Below are 16,822 nucleotides of genomic sequence, written 5' to 3'. Positions count from 1 at the left end.
TGACACCATAATCCCGTTCCCACAAGGTAAATATAAAATAAATCGAAACGTTTCTTTTCCACTCTCTCTCTATGCTGACTAAAGAGAGAGCTTGTAAGTACGATAAACAGGCAGCTATGATGGAGGCACCCTATTGCAGGACAAAGTGTTGCGGATTCCTTCGTCTAATTTTATTTTCCCAAATACATATAGGTATGAGTAAACCTAACTTTAAAAAATAAAACAAGAAAAATAAAACTGACAAGTGACAGTCCCCCTTTAAGATAAACAGATTTGACCTTTAAAAATATAATAGAAAGTCACGGCATTATGCACGGAGGCAGAATATGTATGGCAGCAAGAAAGAGTTAAAATGGGGGTCACGTTATCTCTATGTAGTTTTCTAGATGAATTACATTTAGGAAGTTGCTAAGTAGGATAGAATTTTTTTCTATGGGGTGGCTAGTCTGTGGGCACATTCCAGTGACCAGCCTGTTGCAAGGTGACTATCCAGAGATTGGTTGGCGGTATCAAAAGTGCTAAATAGTGGGAATGTATTATTATAAAGGGACCTGACACAAGAGCAATCCTGTTACCACCGCTGGACTTTTAATAAGATATGAACAGCAATGGCGGACTCGGCTTTTCTTTCTTGTGGTTTCATTAGTGTTGGGGGTATTGAAGGGACAAATGCTTAATAGTATAGGATATACGTTAAAGGCAGTCAGGTTAGCTATGACTGTCTGGCATTGGTTTTTATTAAAGTTAACTAAAAATGTTAATAATCTGTTATTAATATTTGGATGGTGGTATGCCCCTTTTATTCAAGGTGATAAGCACCGCGGCCTGGCCCATAAAATAAAATATAAAATAAGTTTTCTTGTGTGGGTTGTGTTTAGTGCTTAAGTATCTGAGAAGTGGAAAATGTATATTTTCATACTTGAATTTTAGAGACCTTTGAGTTTGTTTGTAGGATTTACATTTTGGTTTTAAACAGACCACATACTCTTGTGATGCTGTAAACGCTGCTAGGGACTTTTTTTTTTAGGTGTAGACACGTTTCCAGAAATCCTTTTTCTTTGAGGAGCTTTGAATTTTAAATTTGAGTCGGGCATCCACTAACCAAGCATATATGGTACACTCAACAGGAAACGGACAGCCTGAGTTGAAGGCATGCTGCTAGGATTAATCAGATCACATATGCTTTCAAACCATTCTGCATTGTTCTCATCACAATCTATGGTTAAGAGGGACCTTAGGAAACACTTTTAACATTACTAGATGATTATTCTTAGCTCAGGCAAACTTGTTTACTTAGCTTATAATGGAAAAGGTGTCAACATAATAGCACTACTCAGCAGAGAACATACAGGTCATTTACCAAAATAGACATCCTTAAATACTGCACCGTTGTCAGCTGTAGAACAAGAATAAAAATAGATAGAAATATTTTGGTTCTAAAGTACTATACAGAAATTTGCAAATGATTGATGTATAAGACTTATTGAGAGTGGAGGAAGTTAACAAGACACAAAAACCTTAACTTGAAGAACTCAGAATTCAAAAATAGCACATTATGCAAATGTTCACCAATGTTACACAAAAAGCTGCACTACATTTTTAAGGCCGTTTTCAAAAGGCATGTAAGACCGTAAAAATAATGACAATTTCCCTTTAAGAAGAAGATTGCAGGGGAGAAGTGGAAGAAAAAAAGCCCCCCCCCCCCCCCCAAAAAAAAAAAAAAAACAGACCACACTAGGAAGAAAATATAGTGTCAAAAATAAAACTGATATTGCAAGTGGTATAAAAGCTGTCCTAATTTACAACCAGCAAAAAAATCCAAAGTTGGGAAAATTCATATCGGTGTCCTGTATACAATTCAACTTTGAGTTCTTTGTGTTACACCAGTAACAGAGTCTCCACAAATAAGAGTAACTGTGCCATCCAGTAAATCTTCCATGCTTACTGCCACCAGTTCAGTAGCATTTTGGCTATTTTGAGAATCTGGTAATGCCACAATCACCTGGGAGCCTGCTAGATGAGACTCGTCCAAAGTAATCACTTGTTCTGTTGATGATACTTGATCTTCTCCTTGAATGACCTAATGACATAATGAAGAAGGAATATTCAGGAGTTAGTAACCATCATGCTTAAATTTTGAATAGACAGGACCATAAACGATCTTTAAGACTATGACTGAATCTTATTAAAGTGCACATTTCATTAAAAAAACCAATGTAATCTGAGAGATAAACAGATTTCCTATATGTATTGTACTAACAGAATTGCTAGTAAATTGTCAGGGTATTTATATCGGCAGACATTTTGTGCTATGATAGAAATACAAAGTGTATATTCTGACGTCATTGCTAAACAGACCAGACTCCATTTTGTATCTTCAAGCTAACAAAGAGACACAAAATTTCTATCCTTTATCTAGAACTGACTGCTTTGCCCGAGCTGAATGGAATGTGTAAGATAAACAACCAAATAGATAAAAGACATGGTTAATCAACAAAGTGGCGCACACGGTACTCGTGTTCTCTTTACAAGGCAAACATTCTATCCACTTTGTGTACATACATGTAACGGTTAACATGTATTTGTTACCTCTTGAAGATCTTGTTACAGGACCTATAAAGTCAATTTGGATATCAGACCAGGGTAATGACACCCCCCTCTTCTGAAGTGGTGCACGATGGGTTGGACCATGGGGTTGATATTGCGGACAAATCAAGCATCCCTGACAGTATGTCTTAACATCTCTTAACATGTGTGGCCAATATGCATAATCACGCAATATCTCATATGTGATCTTATCACCACGATGCCCAGATGTAGGTGCATCATGTGCGTGTTGGAGCATTAACCCTCGGTATACAGTTGGGACTACCCATTGTTGAATACCATGTTTAGAAGTTCTGGCCAGTAACCCATCCATGATACTAAATTGGACTTTATATCTCATCAAGATTCGTAAATCTTCATTATTTTTGCAATCCTCATCTGTGATGGGATTGACAGTAGGGTCTTCTATATGTTTATAGAATGTACCTATGACAGGATCATTCTTCTGACTGGTAATCAGGTCCTCACTAGGAGCTTCTTGACTCCATTGCACAGCATTTAAGTCGGCATTATCTCTTGCCTGTCATCTAGTTATGGCTTCAACATGAATTGAACCCATAAGATCATCAATGTTTAGGGTATCACCATTGATGGCTGCTTGTTTTGCCAGTGAATCGGCTAAGTCATTACCATCCTTGTCAATACCTTCTATTTTAGAATGGCCTTTGGTTTTCTTCCAATATATGGTTAAACCATGTTCCTTAACCAGTTCATCTATTTTACAAAACAATTTCCCATGTTTAACAGGTTTGTTATTGCTTTTCAGCATTTGGTTACGTTTCCAGCTAGGCAGATATTCGACGAAACTGTTGCGAACATAGTTGGAATCAGTTATGATAACAAATTCTGTGATACTATATTCTATTGCCATTTGAATGGTCTTATATACTGCACAGAGTTCGGCTATCTGACTGCTTTTGGGACCAATATTGTATCCTATAGATACATTGGGATAATCACCTATCCAGGCGATTCCGATACCTGCAACTAACTTCCGTTCAGCACCAGCGACGTGGTGATATGAACAACCATCAATGTATACCCACGGTAGTGGTCGACAGTATTCCTCGTCATAAACTTTATAAGGGGATAGCAATTGCTCTTCTAGGAAGTCATCTCCGGTGTCATTATCATCCAGAGATGGAGCAGTACAGTCATGTAATTCTGCTAAACCTTGGGCAACTGGGCTTCTCTTATTATGTTTGTAACGGACTTCTAACGGCCATCCTTGTAAGGATAGAGTCCATGCAGTAATCCGACTGTTAGAGAGATTACCGTCTCTAATTCTTTCACTCTGCAGATACTGTAGAGGTTGGTGAGCTGTTTCTACAATTATTTTCTCACCTTGGATATAGCTACGAAAATTTTGTAGTGCCCAAACAGTCGACAATAACGCCTTCTCACACGTGTTGAATTTAACTTCAACAGGTGACAAAGTCCTGCTAGCATATGCAATAACTTTGTTTAAACTGTCCTGCTTCTGATACAGAACAGCACTGATGCTTAAATCGGTATATCCTGTCTCCAGATAGAAGGGTTTAACCCCCTCTGGGTATGCTAAACAGGGTGTCTGAGTGAGCTTCCTCCTCAGTTCACTTACCGCTAGGTCCTGAGGCTCCCCCAGTTCCAGGTAGTTTCCTTTTTAAGCAGGTGTAAGAGTGGTTTCGTTATTTCTGCATAGTTATCTATAAACTTACGAGAGTAGTTAGTCATACCAAGGAACGATCTTAATTCCCTGATATTTGAAGGTGTTTTAGCCTTCAGTACGGCTTCAACCTTCTTCCTCTGGGGATTTAATCCTTCAGAGGTTACCTCATGTCCGAGGAAATTGACATGAGTGCGACACCATTGTGCCTTTTGTAAAGACAGTTTAATCCCTGCCTCTCTTAACTGAGCGAGAACATGTCTAATCTCTATGATATGTTTATCAAAGGAAGTGCTTTTCAGCAAGACATCGTCGACATATGATAACGTTCCTCTCTCGAGTGCGTCAGGCATAGCTTTATGCATGAACACAGCGAATTCATGACCAGAGTTTATGTAACCGAAGGGCATACGGGTCCAGGTAAACTGCTGCTTTCCAAATGTGAAGGCCAATTTGTATTGGTCTTCATCATGGACTGGTACAGTCCAATATCCCTGCGCACAGTCAATGGCAGTGAATATTTTGGATCCCTGCATTTGTACCAAACATTGGTCTATGTACGGCACTGGCCAACCAGACATATAGACGCGTTTATTTAGCTGTCGTAAGTCAGCGCATAAACGCCATTGTCCATTAGGTTTCAGAATTCCCAAGATCGGATTATACGAACTGTGCACTGGACGTATAATGCCCCTTTCCTTTAAATTCTGAATGATGTCTTGTAGACCATCGTATGACGCTAATGGGAGTCTATATTGTGTGATAAATACAGGTGGTAAATTTGGATCAGTTTGTATTCTGGCTACGTGGAGGTTAGTTAACCCACAGTCGTAGGAATCTTTGGCAAAAATATCTTGGAATTGCAAAAGGATTTCCTTTAGCTGCTGCCGCTCAGCATCGTTGGAGCAACCATCAGCTAAAGATATTTGCTCTTCTAGCCTTTCCTGAAATCCTGGAAAGATTTCGGGCTGGCCTATCTCATAAGCTTCTTCAAGCCTAGAAGTTAGGTCAGTTCGGTGTTGACTTACCTTTTCTCTTTGGTCGTGATACTCTTGTGATTCCTGCTCATTGAGCGGATGATCGAAGGTGATTGATGCTTCTTCGATTTTACACGAGCCGTCCTCGACATTGAAGGGATACACAGATAGGATAGTGAATAATCCTTCTGGGGAGGAATGGAATATTTGATCGACAATTTCATCCTCAGTTAAGTATTCTTCAGGGATGAGGCCTATAATTTGGTTTTGGAAACCAAATGTATAGTACTCAGCATCCAATGCTAGACCTAATAATGTTCCTTTTGGTAAAGTAACACTATTGGGTGTAACATTGTTGACCATTATACAGGTGGGATTCTTACCAATACTTACCATTGGTGTATGTGTTACCACCATCCCTAATTGTTGTATCCTGTTGGATAAACAGATTAGGGCGTCAGAGTTTTCTAATCTCTGACCCTCCTTGACCTGTAGGGGTAAAAGAAAATTACTCGTCCCTTGTGGAATGGTTATGTCATCAGGCACTTGGATACTTACCGCATATGGGAGTATTTGTCCTGATTTTAGGGCGTTTTCCTCGTGTAGGTATCCACAAGGATTACCTTTTAACCTTGTCCACAAGTTGGAATTAATCAGGTCAAGGTGTATGGCAAAGCGATGTATGACATCATTGCCAATGTAAACCTGATAGCGAGGTTCGTCTATCACTAGGAATAAATGTTTAACTGTCTTATTTGCGATGGAAATAGATAGTAAACATTTTGCTATCACATGATGACTCTCTGATTCGCCATCCAGGTTCTGGATCCACCTGTCATGTGGGGAAGCGTACCTGATCATTTTAGGATTAGCGATCTGCTTTAACAGACTTCTGCTAATATAGCTGTTCTCACTCTGTAAGACCAGCTTTGCATTCCTATTTCTTCCTAAGTCATTTATCTGAATAGGAAAGAATAAGTTGTTATTAACCCTTTCAATTCTGGCAAGGAATTGAGCATGACCTGCCAGATCTACAGATTCAACATAGTCCCTGTGGAGAGAAATGGTTAAAACATCACCTTCCAGAGAGACATTCTGGATCCTCTCTGGAGCAATTCTTACGGAATGCTCATATACAGGTGCGATTGCGTCATTCACCTGCAGGATAGTCACGTCAGGTGACTGACTATTCCTAAAATGCACCTCTATCGAGTCAGGTCTTTCTTCTATTACATGGCAGTTACGATCAGATTGTACATGTGATTTCTCATAGGTTATAGGAACCTTAGCTTGTGACCATACAATTCCATTCACACAGTCAATAATTGTGTTAAGTCTTCTGAGTATGTCTATACCCAGAATCAGTCGGTTATAGGGGAGATCTACCACTATCACCGGGTGTCTAAAGGTTTTGTTACCTATTTTAAACTTTAACCAAGTATTGCCAATAACATGAAGTGCATTTCCTCCAACACTCAACAAAGCATTGGGGAAATTTCTTAGCTTCGGCTTATCCGTTGCTAAGTCCATTACCTGCTGGAAGTAGGTATTGGATAAGATCGTGGCTTGTGAACCAGTATCTATTAACCCTTTGAAAGGTTGGGGTAGCGAATCCTGTATTTCTACAGACATGTAGTACCTTCCTTCATGTTCTTCTAATTCACATAAGAATTTAGAATGTGTCAACATATTACTTGTTTTCCATACATTACCGGTCACAGCAGTAGTTTCTACCTGTACTGAGGAATGCTCAGTCTTACCCACAGGCCCATCCCTTGTAGGAATATCTTGAACTGTCAAGCGGGAACTAGTGGTCGGCATCTCATCAGTTAACCCTTTCAGGGCTGGATCCTGGAAACTAGTGGTTGCTGGGGCTATTTTAGCCTTTGGCTGAAATGAAAAAACAGAGGAACACGTTGCGCCCCCTTCACCCGGAAGTGAAGTGACGGGACAGGCAATAGGTTTCCCAACACAACTATCATCTATTTGACTGTTAGTACCTGGAAAGGAAACAGGGTTAGGCATTACATCTACTGATAACCTATCCTGTTTAGTCACTGTAGCTATATTTGCTGCGGCACTTGTTGCTGTTGCTGCAGTTGCACAGGTGTCTCTGCAATTTGAGCTGTCCCTAAAAAAGGATTGATAGCAAAGGCTTTGTTAATCTTTGTTATTTGCTCCATTAATTTGCCCATCTGGTCTGTCAATTGACCAACCTGATGACGCAAAATTATTTCCCCCATTGCCGTTTTGTCTTTGCCCATTAGAATTTGGCTGGGATGGCTGAGACTGTTGGGAGTTATTGGAAGCAGATTTGTTGTTTCTGTTTCCATATCTCCTATTTCCCTGAGGATTCCTTCTCCATTGGGAATTGCCTCGGTTCTTATTGACCCAGGGGCGTTTATTCCCATTGGTATTGGATTTTTCAGAGTTATTGTCAGAGGAGTTTGCAGAATTGCTTCTGAGGTTTTGGTGTTTTCACCACCTCAGAATAGGTCCTCTTTTTCTGTTGGGTTTCTAAACCTAACTGAATTTTAGTCTCTGACACCATTTTATCACCAGGTTTCTTAACCTTTGGCTGATTTTCGTCATGTGCATGGTGTATAGTATACAATTTCATGCACTGACTGACTAGCCATTCTAACGGTAGCTTGCAATCATAATCTCTTGCTAGATTCATTTGTATGTTTACAGGCATGGCATGAAAATACAGATCTTTGAAGTCCGTGCTTTCATACCTGGGTTTTCTTTGGGCCACGGAGTATGCATTCTTAAGAATTACTAAAAATTCTCTGGGGCTTTGATCTGGACGGCACTTTAAGTTATAAAGCGCCTTCTTTGCAGAAGCAACGGTTTTATACTTACCATATTCCATGATTATTTCATATTTCATTTTGGACCAGGACATTAACTGCATAGCTTGAAGACTCTCTAGATAAACACGGCACATTGAATCAAAGGTCCATGTAATGAACCATTTCTTTTGAATGTCATCATACATGCCCAATGAATTCATTGCTCTATCATAATTTTCCAGATGTTCAGATATGTTTCCTGAACCTCTAGAAAATTGTGGGACAGTCTCTTTAAGGAACTTAACAACCTTTGGCGATTCATAAACAGGCGTCGTTGATTTGCGACTTCTGTTTCTTTTTAAACGTCTATGCGATCTGTCTGCTGAAGAGGAATTAGACCCGTACAACAGTGCAGATGGCATATCAGTCACATGGCCTTCAGAGTGGACAGTGCAGCACTTTCACTCCCATCACTCTTCTTGTTCACTGTCACAATTCTGATCAGCATCAGAATCCTGCCAGTGTACAGAACCATGTCTGTTTTCATTCCTATCACCTTGAACTGGACTCTCCCTCTCGAGTTTGGCCAAGACAGCTTTTTCAAACTGTTCTGCCCAAGATTGCCAAGGTTGTTTGGCAATGCCAGGAGATGGAGAATTCTGTTTCACAGGTGATATTCCTGAATTACTCACATCTTTACTTAGAGACTGTTTTATGAAAACCTGGTTTGGTGTGGGAACATCATAACAAGGAGGGGATTTACAGATAGTCTTTTCTTTCATTTTTGTGCAACTTTTTGGCACAGAATGATGGCTATCAACCTCACTGCCTGATTCCTGGCTTTCCTTTTCATATTTATCCAATTGCATTTTGAGCTGATTTATTTCCTGTGCATATTTATCCATCAAAGCTGTCATTTCTTTTTCATGATCAGCCTGACGAGTTTTATGCTCAGCAAGTAAATCTTGGAGTTTCCCATCTTGAATGCCAAATTGTTCACTGTACGTGTCCAGTTTGGTATTCAATACCTTGTTTTCATCTAACGCCTTAAGAAGTGCTGTCATAAAGAAAGGCCAAGAGTGTATTATGTACCCCATCTTTTTCTCTATGTTCTTTTGTTCAGCAATTACTTTAAGGTTTCTTAGTATGTGTTCATCAGTTATCATCGTGCATTTAGCATCCCATTCAATGCTTTTTAACCAAACATCATAGCTTAAATCATTTTTCATATGTTTATGAATATTGATTAGAGCATTTTTTCTTAGGTCTTCAATTATTTCACAATTATCTGTTACAGATGTATCGCTGCCGCTGGCCATATTTTATACAATGATTTAATCTCAATACAAAACTCTTTTCTATATTAAGATTAATTGCATGAATTACACAAATATTATTATTGTATATGGAATATAATTTCAACTTAAACGATCTCAGCAGTGCCTCCAATTTGTGGGGATATTTATGGGATAATAATATAAACAGATGAGAAATTGCCCACTATTTCAATTCTCAGATCCCTAATCGTTATCGTTATAAGTGAAAGGTAAACCATATACCGGTAATTAAAATCACAAATTGTTATAAAAATAGATATTTATTTCTTAACAATTTAAATAATAATGATGAGTAACATGCATGATAATAATCAATGGAATTCGAGTATAACAATATGCAATACAATATGGCAATAATCAATGAATATTCAGTATAAAACAATATGCAATACAATAGGTCATTTACTTCCTGGTTAATACAGCATTGAATCTACAAGCTGTCAAGACTGATTTACGACTTTCTTTACAGAGAAGGAAACAAAGTTTCATGGAGAGATGGAGCATTCCTTAGAGCTGCAGTAAAACTTTCAGCTGGCAGAAGTAACCCTTTCAATGCTGGCTAGACCTCTTCTAGGGATTTAAGATCTACTCCTATGTAATTTTAAATAAAATTTTAATATTTAAAAAGTCAGTAACCACTTCCTTGATTTTATCCAATGAGAGAAATCTACTATGTTATATTAGCTGATATTTTATTAATTTGTTATTTATAGCAAATCAACACAGCTGGATAATATCGCGATATTCTAATATGTGATTAATCACATAAATACATTATTATTGTTTTTATCTGCAGAATAAAAAGCTTAATTATGTATTTCTTATTTAGCTAAGATTTCTAAATTGAAATCTGATCGTGAATTATTCAGTCATATATCATGCTATTACTTTTAATTAATTTTAATTAAATGCTAGTATATTTACCAGTTTAAGTAGATATTTTCTCATCAGATGTTCTCAGGTAGCTAAGTGTCATGGGTCTCTTTCTCTGCATGGAGTGTAAGAGTTTCTTGGTTACTCTGATCGCCCGATTCTGCCTGGATCTCTCTGAATCCCCAGAGTGTCGTAATGTGTCTCTCTTCAATCTTTGAATCTCCCGAGAGTGTTGTAATGTCTCTCTCTTCAATCTTTGAATTTCTCTGACTCTCCCTTGTCTTAACTTTTTAAAGGGGAAATTCCTCTAAGTGATAGCCAATCACAAATGTGGGGTGTGGTTCCCTTCTAGGTAACCAATTTAATATTTGGACTCTAGATGGCAGCATTGTTCCACTACACATACCTATCCAGGAAAGAGTTAACTTTTCCTGGTGGCTATTTTTGACGTCATTTACGTTATCTTTATGGTGGCTATAACTTTATATTTTCTGTCAGATCACAGGGTCTTTCTCAGTTTTGTCCAGACTATGCGTCTGCAAATTCTGCTATAATTCCTAAAATTGATAGTTTGTGAACTAAGTTTCACCTTAAACTATAATGGGACGTTGTACAATACCGAAAGTAAAATTTAATTATTTAATCTCCTCTGTCACCTAAGTCTGGGGATAGAATTTATTATAGTTGCATTCGCAATTAGACAGTCTGTCCACTCCCATTCTCAATGTCTTATCTATTTGGTTTGTTTATATACACATTCCATTCAGCTTGGGCAAAGCAGTCAGTTCTAGAGAAAGGATAGAAATTTTGTGTCTCTTTGTTAGCTTGAAGATACAAAATGGAGTCTGGTCTGTTTAGCAATGACTTCAGAATATACACTTTGTATTTCTATCATAGCACAAAATGTCTGCTGATATAAATACCCTGACAAAATGTAAAGCTCTCTCTAAAATCAGCACAATTAAATATGAAGAAATAGCTGAATAGTGAATAGACCATGTTTTAGCACACTTATAAGCAGGAGAACCCTCCTTTGGGAGAACATGCTTGGAATTTTGTGAGAAAGTTGCAAAGAGTGTCATTTGGTGTGTTTTTTTTTGTGCAGGTCTGTCCATCATTAATGTCTTATGTTAAAAGGTGCTGGATTGAGAACTTAAAAAGTGAATCCTCCATAGTATCCGATTGGTTGCAAACGGGACAGATTTTGGCTGCGAGGACAAGACCAACCCAGTCCTTTTTTCCCCTCCCAAATTATCCAAAAAAAAAAAAAAAAAAACTGGGGGCATAGCACTCACACTTCTTGTATCATAACAAGAACAAGCTGTAGAGGTTACGTGCATTGAGTGTCCATTTAATAGAGAAATAGGGACAAGAAAAAAAATACAATTAAAAAAAGTGACAAGCAATACCTGCACTACTTGACCATCTGTAGACTCTGTTTCTGTTAGATGTTCAGTTTCATAGTGTCTCTCCAGCTGAGTCTGATTAGTGAAAAGCTCCCCACAAAGTTCACAGCCAAATGTGCTTTCTGTCTCACTGAAATGTTGAGTAGCAACATGATGCTGGAGTGCACCAGGGAACTGGAAAGAGTCGGTACAATAAAGACACTGGAATGGTTGGGATCCTAGAAGACAAAAGAACAACTCAAATTACGCGTGGTAGACAAAGGAGGAGGAAAAAAGAAAAATTAATTGAAAACATTAGCATAACATAACAATTAATATGCAACAGCAAAGTGAGTGTGATGGTAGTGGATACAGCACAGAAAGGTGAGGGAAGTTTTCAATAATGTGATTATACAAGATAGCACACCATTTCTTTACCTGAATGTTTACATTTGATATGCACTTGTAATGCAGCAGGTGATGGGTATGTTTGCTTGCACTTGTCACATTCATAAAGCTTGCCATCTAAAAAACAAAAAAAACAAATAATCAAAACTCACAACACACCATAAGGACAAAGGTTTTTTTTTGTGATGCAACATGTTTGTGAACAAAGCCTTTTGGTGCTCTTGCCATGCACTCATTCTACCATAATTGACCACGTTCTGTTTAAGTGCACCATACATATTATATATACATTTTTATTTAAAAAACTTTTTTTACATTTTTTTTAAATTCTTTATTTTATTAGTGCATAGCGTGACAACAGGCAGCTGCAAGCATTTTCATGGCATTACATAGTGTGGCAGTTTAAACAGCACATTATTTTTGTTTTGTACAACATGAAAATAACAGGCTATGTGAAAACAGTAGTTTGCGCTAGACACGCTTGGCTAAATGCGCATTTGACAAAGACAGTTACGCTTAAGGTGATGGTAGGGTCTGCAGCATTGCCCTTTTTTCTTTTCATTCTCTTCCCCACAGGAGGGAGGCGTTTGAACTTAAGTCAGTATTACTATAGTTTTGGTTCTCGCTTAGTTGATTATCAGGATGGACATGTCAGAGAGTAGAAAGCAGAGGAGTGACAAAGAGTAGTACATGTACATTTGTCCTAGCATTGGATATTTGACGTTGTGAGTTGTGTTGCTGTGTAGTTATGTTATGCTAGTTACTGTAAATGCTATGCTTGAGATGCTATCCTAGCACTGTGCCCTGGACAGCAGAGTGGTGAAGGTGTTGAGAGTGAGCTCCCAGTGTGTTGTTTGTCCTTGTGTGCCTTAGTGTGCTCTGAGACTATCTAGGAGTCGCTTTTGGGACCTTAAATCTAAGGTTCTCTCTGTCAGGCTAGGCATTCATATAGAGCGTTTAGGTATTAAGCTACTCTGGCAAGCTAGGCGGACATTTCATGTTAAAAACATTTATATAGTAAGCTACTCTAACGAGCCAGGCATACATATCATGTTAAAAACATTTATATAGTAAGCTACTCTGGCGAGCTAAGCATACATGTTCTGCTGAGATTCAACTATATGCCAAGTTACTCTGGCAAGCTATGCATCCTCTATGTTCATGTCCTGCTAGTCGCCTCTACAGTCTGGGGATGGTATAAAGTCCAGGTCTTGATGCTGCAGCATGTGACAAGCATGTGTGGCAACACCACCGAGAAAGAAAAAGAATAACCACTGGAGTCTCGTTGTGCAAGCCCCACATTCCTCCGGGCTCAATGCGTTCGGGCAGCCGACAAATGTCCGCTTACCAGCCCCTCCAGATTATGACCTTCGGCTCATTTTTGCTGCTGGGTCACGTGTGGGAGGTGATAGCAGGGTTTCGTCGAGGTGGAGAGTCCAGTAGGTATCTTTCTGCTGTAACTCAGTCGGTTTCATCTGGGGCCAGCAAGGGAGATCCCTGTCGGGGTAGTCTGTTCTGGTGTGGTGTGGTAGTGTGAGCAGCCTCCCCACCGTGCTCCATGTCGGAGGGCCCTTGGGGAACGGTCCCGCTTGCTGAGTGCCAAGGCCTGGTCTGCCATTCACTTAGCAGGTTTATGATGTGGTAGGACGGTCCAGGGATGCACGCTTCTGGCAGCCCCGAGCAGTGATGTTCCCTCTCTTTGCCCATTGTGTGTCGAAGAGCCCAGTATGAAATGTGGGGTGGCCATTTTGGCTGTGAGGCTCTGAGATCCGAGAGCAAGGTAGGTGCCGCAGGATCGGTTCTCGAGTCTCGGATCCCTCCAGTGGGGGCCTATGAGGAGTGATGCCGGGCTGCTGTGTGGCTGCTAGATTTGGAGTCAGGGCGGCGGCCGTCCTCCCCGCAAATCTCCCAAGTAGGCCACAGTCTCCAAAGTCTCATGTAGCCCCCGGGGGCCTCGAAACTTGTGTCTTAGTTCTCAGGCTTAAGGGCCGGTCAACATGGCGGTCGGCCCCGCCCCCTTAAAATCTTTATTTATATTCAAGAATGTGGCCCATAGCTTCAGGTGGTGGCTTCGTCTGTCTGTCTGTGGATGGTCGTCTGTCTCTTCGAGATCGGCTGGGTGATCGACCGCCTCACCCGCGCCCTTGCCTCTTCCCAGGCCGCAAATCGGGTCGGTTAGCGCTGCAGTAGGCCCCAGTGATGTAGCCCGCGTTTCCCGTGTCTCAGCAGTTCTTAAAACGTCTCGTTATGATCTCCTTTGCTTCCCTGACATGGGTGATGCAATTACAGGGGATTAAATAGCTTGGAAGTCGGGTTAATTTCATGTAAAGGGAGTATTCAGACGGGAGCTCATGCTGCACGCGTCTGTTCAGTTCCCCAGCCCGGCCCCGCTGCCCCCTTTTTTTTTTAACATTGGAGGCTGGGGACAATAAAGAAATACCACAGCTGAGCAAGATTGCTCCGCTGAAGTATTTAGAGACTTATGAACTTACAGCTCAACTGTCACTAAAGGTCTATGATATCCTTAGGCATTAAAGCCCTGCATGACAGCATAGACCGTATGTCTAAGTGGTTAAGTAATATTTTTGTTTAACCAAAAACATTAACAAAAGCAGCTTCATTGCCCAATCAAATTACAGAGTGTGTTATTGGGTCAGTTTAATTTGAAAAATCTTTTAGTGCTGAACAATTTATACTTGAAGTAAAGATCGAACCATGCCACAGGCAACTGACCTTCAAAACTCTAATTTATTTGATTACACCATTTTGTCAAATAGAATTTTAGTGGAAACTGGAATTTAAACACATCAATATTGCATGTATCATACAGCAAAAATAACACTTACCAGCATGCTCTAGTAATGCATGTTTTTGGAGGATGGATGGGTTTGAGAAAAATTGATCACAGGTACTACACTGGACAGAGAATTTGGAAGATCGATGGTTCTGCGCAGCAAACAAATCTGGGTGATGTGTGCGGTTGTGATACCACAAGCCTGAAAGTTGCTGTGGAAAACAGATTGATAAAAATATGTTTAACTTGGCATAAATATTAAAGTAAACTAAGGTTGCAAGCACAGAATTATTAAACAGCATGCTGATCTAGAAAATCTACTAGAGGCAGTCTTAAAGGGACACTATAGTCACCAGAACAACTACAGCTTATGGAATTTGTTCTGTAGAATCATTATCTTCAGGCTTTTTGTTGTAAACACTGTCTTTTCAGTGAAAATGCAGTGTTTACAGCCTAGTGATAACTTCCCTGGCCACTCCTCAGATGGAGTTGGTGTTGGAGGGAAACTCAAAGGATGCAGCTATAAGAAAACACATACTTTATGCTAATCTCTTTATCTAATTTATGCTTTCATATTTCAAGTAAATCCATACCCCCTAACAGCAGTGTCCAGTGAAACAGGAAGCCAATGGGTGGGGTAAAAGAGTAGGTCACTGATGCGAATCACATGACCAGAAATGCCAAAAAGGACGAACATGCCGAAAAGGGGGTATGTCTGTCCAAAGAATTGGAAGGCCAGCCTGGCATCAGTGTCCCTATGTATCACAGTGTCTGAGTCCCCATGTCTCTGTGTGTCCCGTGTCACTAGGATACTAGGGGACACAGAGAGACACTGGGAGACATGGTGGCACTTGTGGATACAGACATGGGGTCACAGAGACATTTGGGGACACTAAAGGGACATAGCCCCTCCCACAACTTCAGGCCACGCCTTCCAATTTGTGTTCGGGGCCATTTCAGTATGGTATGAAATAGCTAGTGAGTATACTTATTACAATAATAAAAAAGTCGGCAGAGGTGTGCTGAAACCGACGTGTGTGGTAGGACTGTAAATAAGTGGGCAAAAAGGGAATACCCATATAGTGTAATTCAAGATGTTTATTACGAAAACACAAGACATGGAGTTTGCGTATTACGATGACATATCACAAATGCATTCCTTAATTTCTGTGTCAGCTGCGGCATGCGTCGTTGGTGGGGTAGTACTGAATAAGTACCTCGTGACCCCTCTGGCTGGTCTTAGTTGATGGTAAGTTAATACGCAGTGATCCTGTATTTGAACAGGTTAAAACACCGTAGGCAAAGCTTGGAATCGTGTTGCGCTGTGATGGTAAGTTTTTGGTCGTGGGAAACCATAAAAGCCAAGTATATGGTGGCTTTGAGAATGTTGTTTGCAACTGAGAACATGTGGTGTTGAATGCCCGGGAGATATAACTTAATAGTGTTGTGTGACATTTATTTTGATGTGGCAAAAGTGGCGATAGCCCAAAACGTGTATTCTTGAACCAGTTTGTAAGGTGACTACATGTGAAGATGACCCTAGTTATAGACATATATATATGTATAGGGAAGAGACACCTAAATATATTGTGCCTGGTGAGTTCCCGCTGAAGAATCTGAAATATGTATGAAGTATGTGGGACATTCCCAAATGAGGGGTTGCAACATAAGACATATTTGACCCCTAAGGTTAACTGATATTACGTCGCCAAAGGGCCATAGATGGCTTTGTGTGAGGACTATGCATAAGAGGTTGAGAGAGGCCTAATGTTGTTCCAGTGGTACTGGGAGGTAACGTACGTCTTAGTGGAATTTAATGGGGTGGGGTTGGAGGTTTATTGTAATTTGTAGGTCAATTGAAAGTTACTGGTCATGACAGCGTAACCATAATTGAAATATGGTCATACTGATACTGACCAGTAACCGTCAGCGTAACATATGATCGTTGTAGGGTCTACACGGGGAACCTGATAGAGGTGCCGGAATGCCATGACTTAATAT

General features: G+C 40.0%; 1 protein-coding gene across 1 annotated transcript in view; it reads right to left on the bottom strand.

Annotated features, from left to right (window-relative positions):
* Positions 1-1,712: 1,712 nt before the first annotated feature.
* Positions 1,713-16,822, bottom strand: part of ZBTB40 (zinc finger and BTB domain containing 40) — a 54,343-nt gene continuing 39,233 nt past the window's right edge. The window contains exons 15-18 of the mRNA XM_063435875.1: positions 14,874-15,033; positions 12,058-12,144; positions 11,644-11,858; positions 1,713-2,080 (exon numbers count right to left, since the gene is read on the bottom strand). Of these exons, the coding sequence (XP_063291945.1) occupies positions 1,859-2,080; positions 11,644-11,858; positions 12,058-12,144; positions 14,874-15,033 (684 nt within the window). The 3' untranslated portion in view covers positions 1,713-1,858. The remainder of the gene's footprint in view (positions 2,081-11,643; positions 11,859-12,057; positions 12,145-14,873; positions 15,034-16,822) is intronic.

The sequence above is a fragment of the Pelobates fuscus genome, chromosome 11, assembly GCF_036172605.1.
Source record: "Pelobates fuscus isolate aPelFus1 chromosome 11, aPelFus1.pri, whole genome shotgun sequence".
Taxonomy (NCBI): Eukaryota; Metazoa; Chordata; class Amphibia; order Anura; family Pelobatidae; genus Pelobates; species Pelobates fuscus.
The sequence above is the reverse complement of the archived record's forward strand: the minus strand, read 5'-3'. Positions and strand labels throughout refer to the sequence as shown.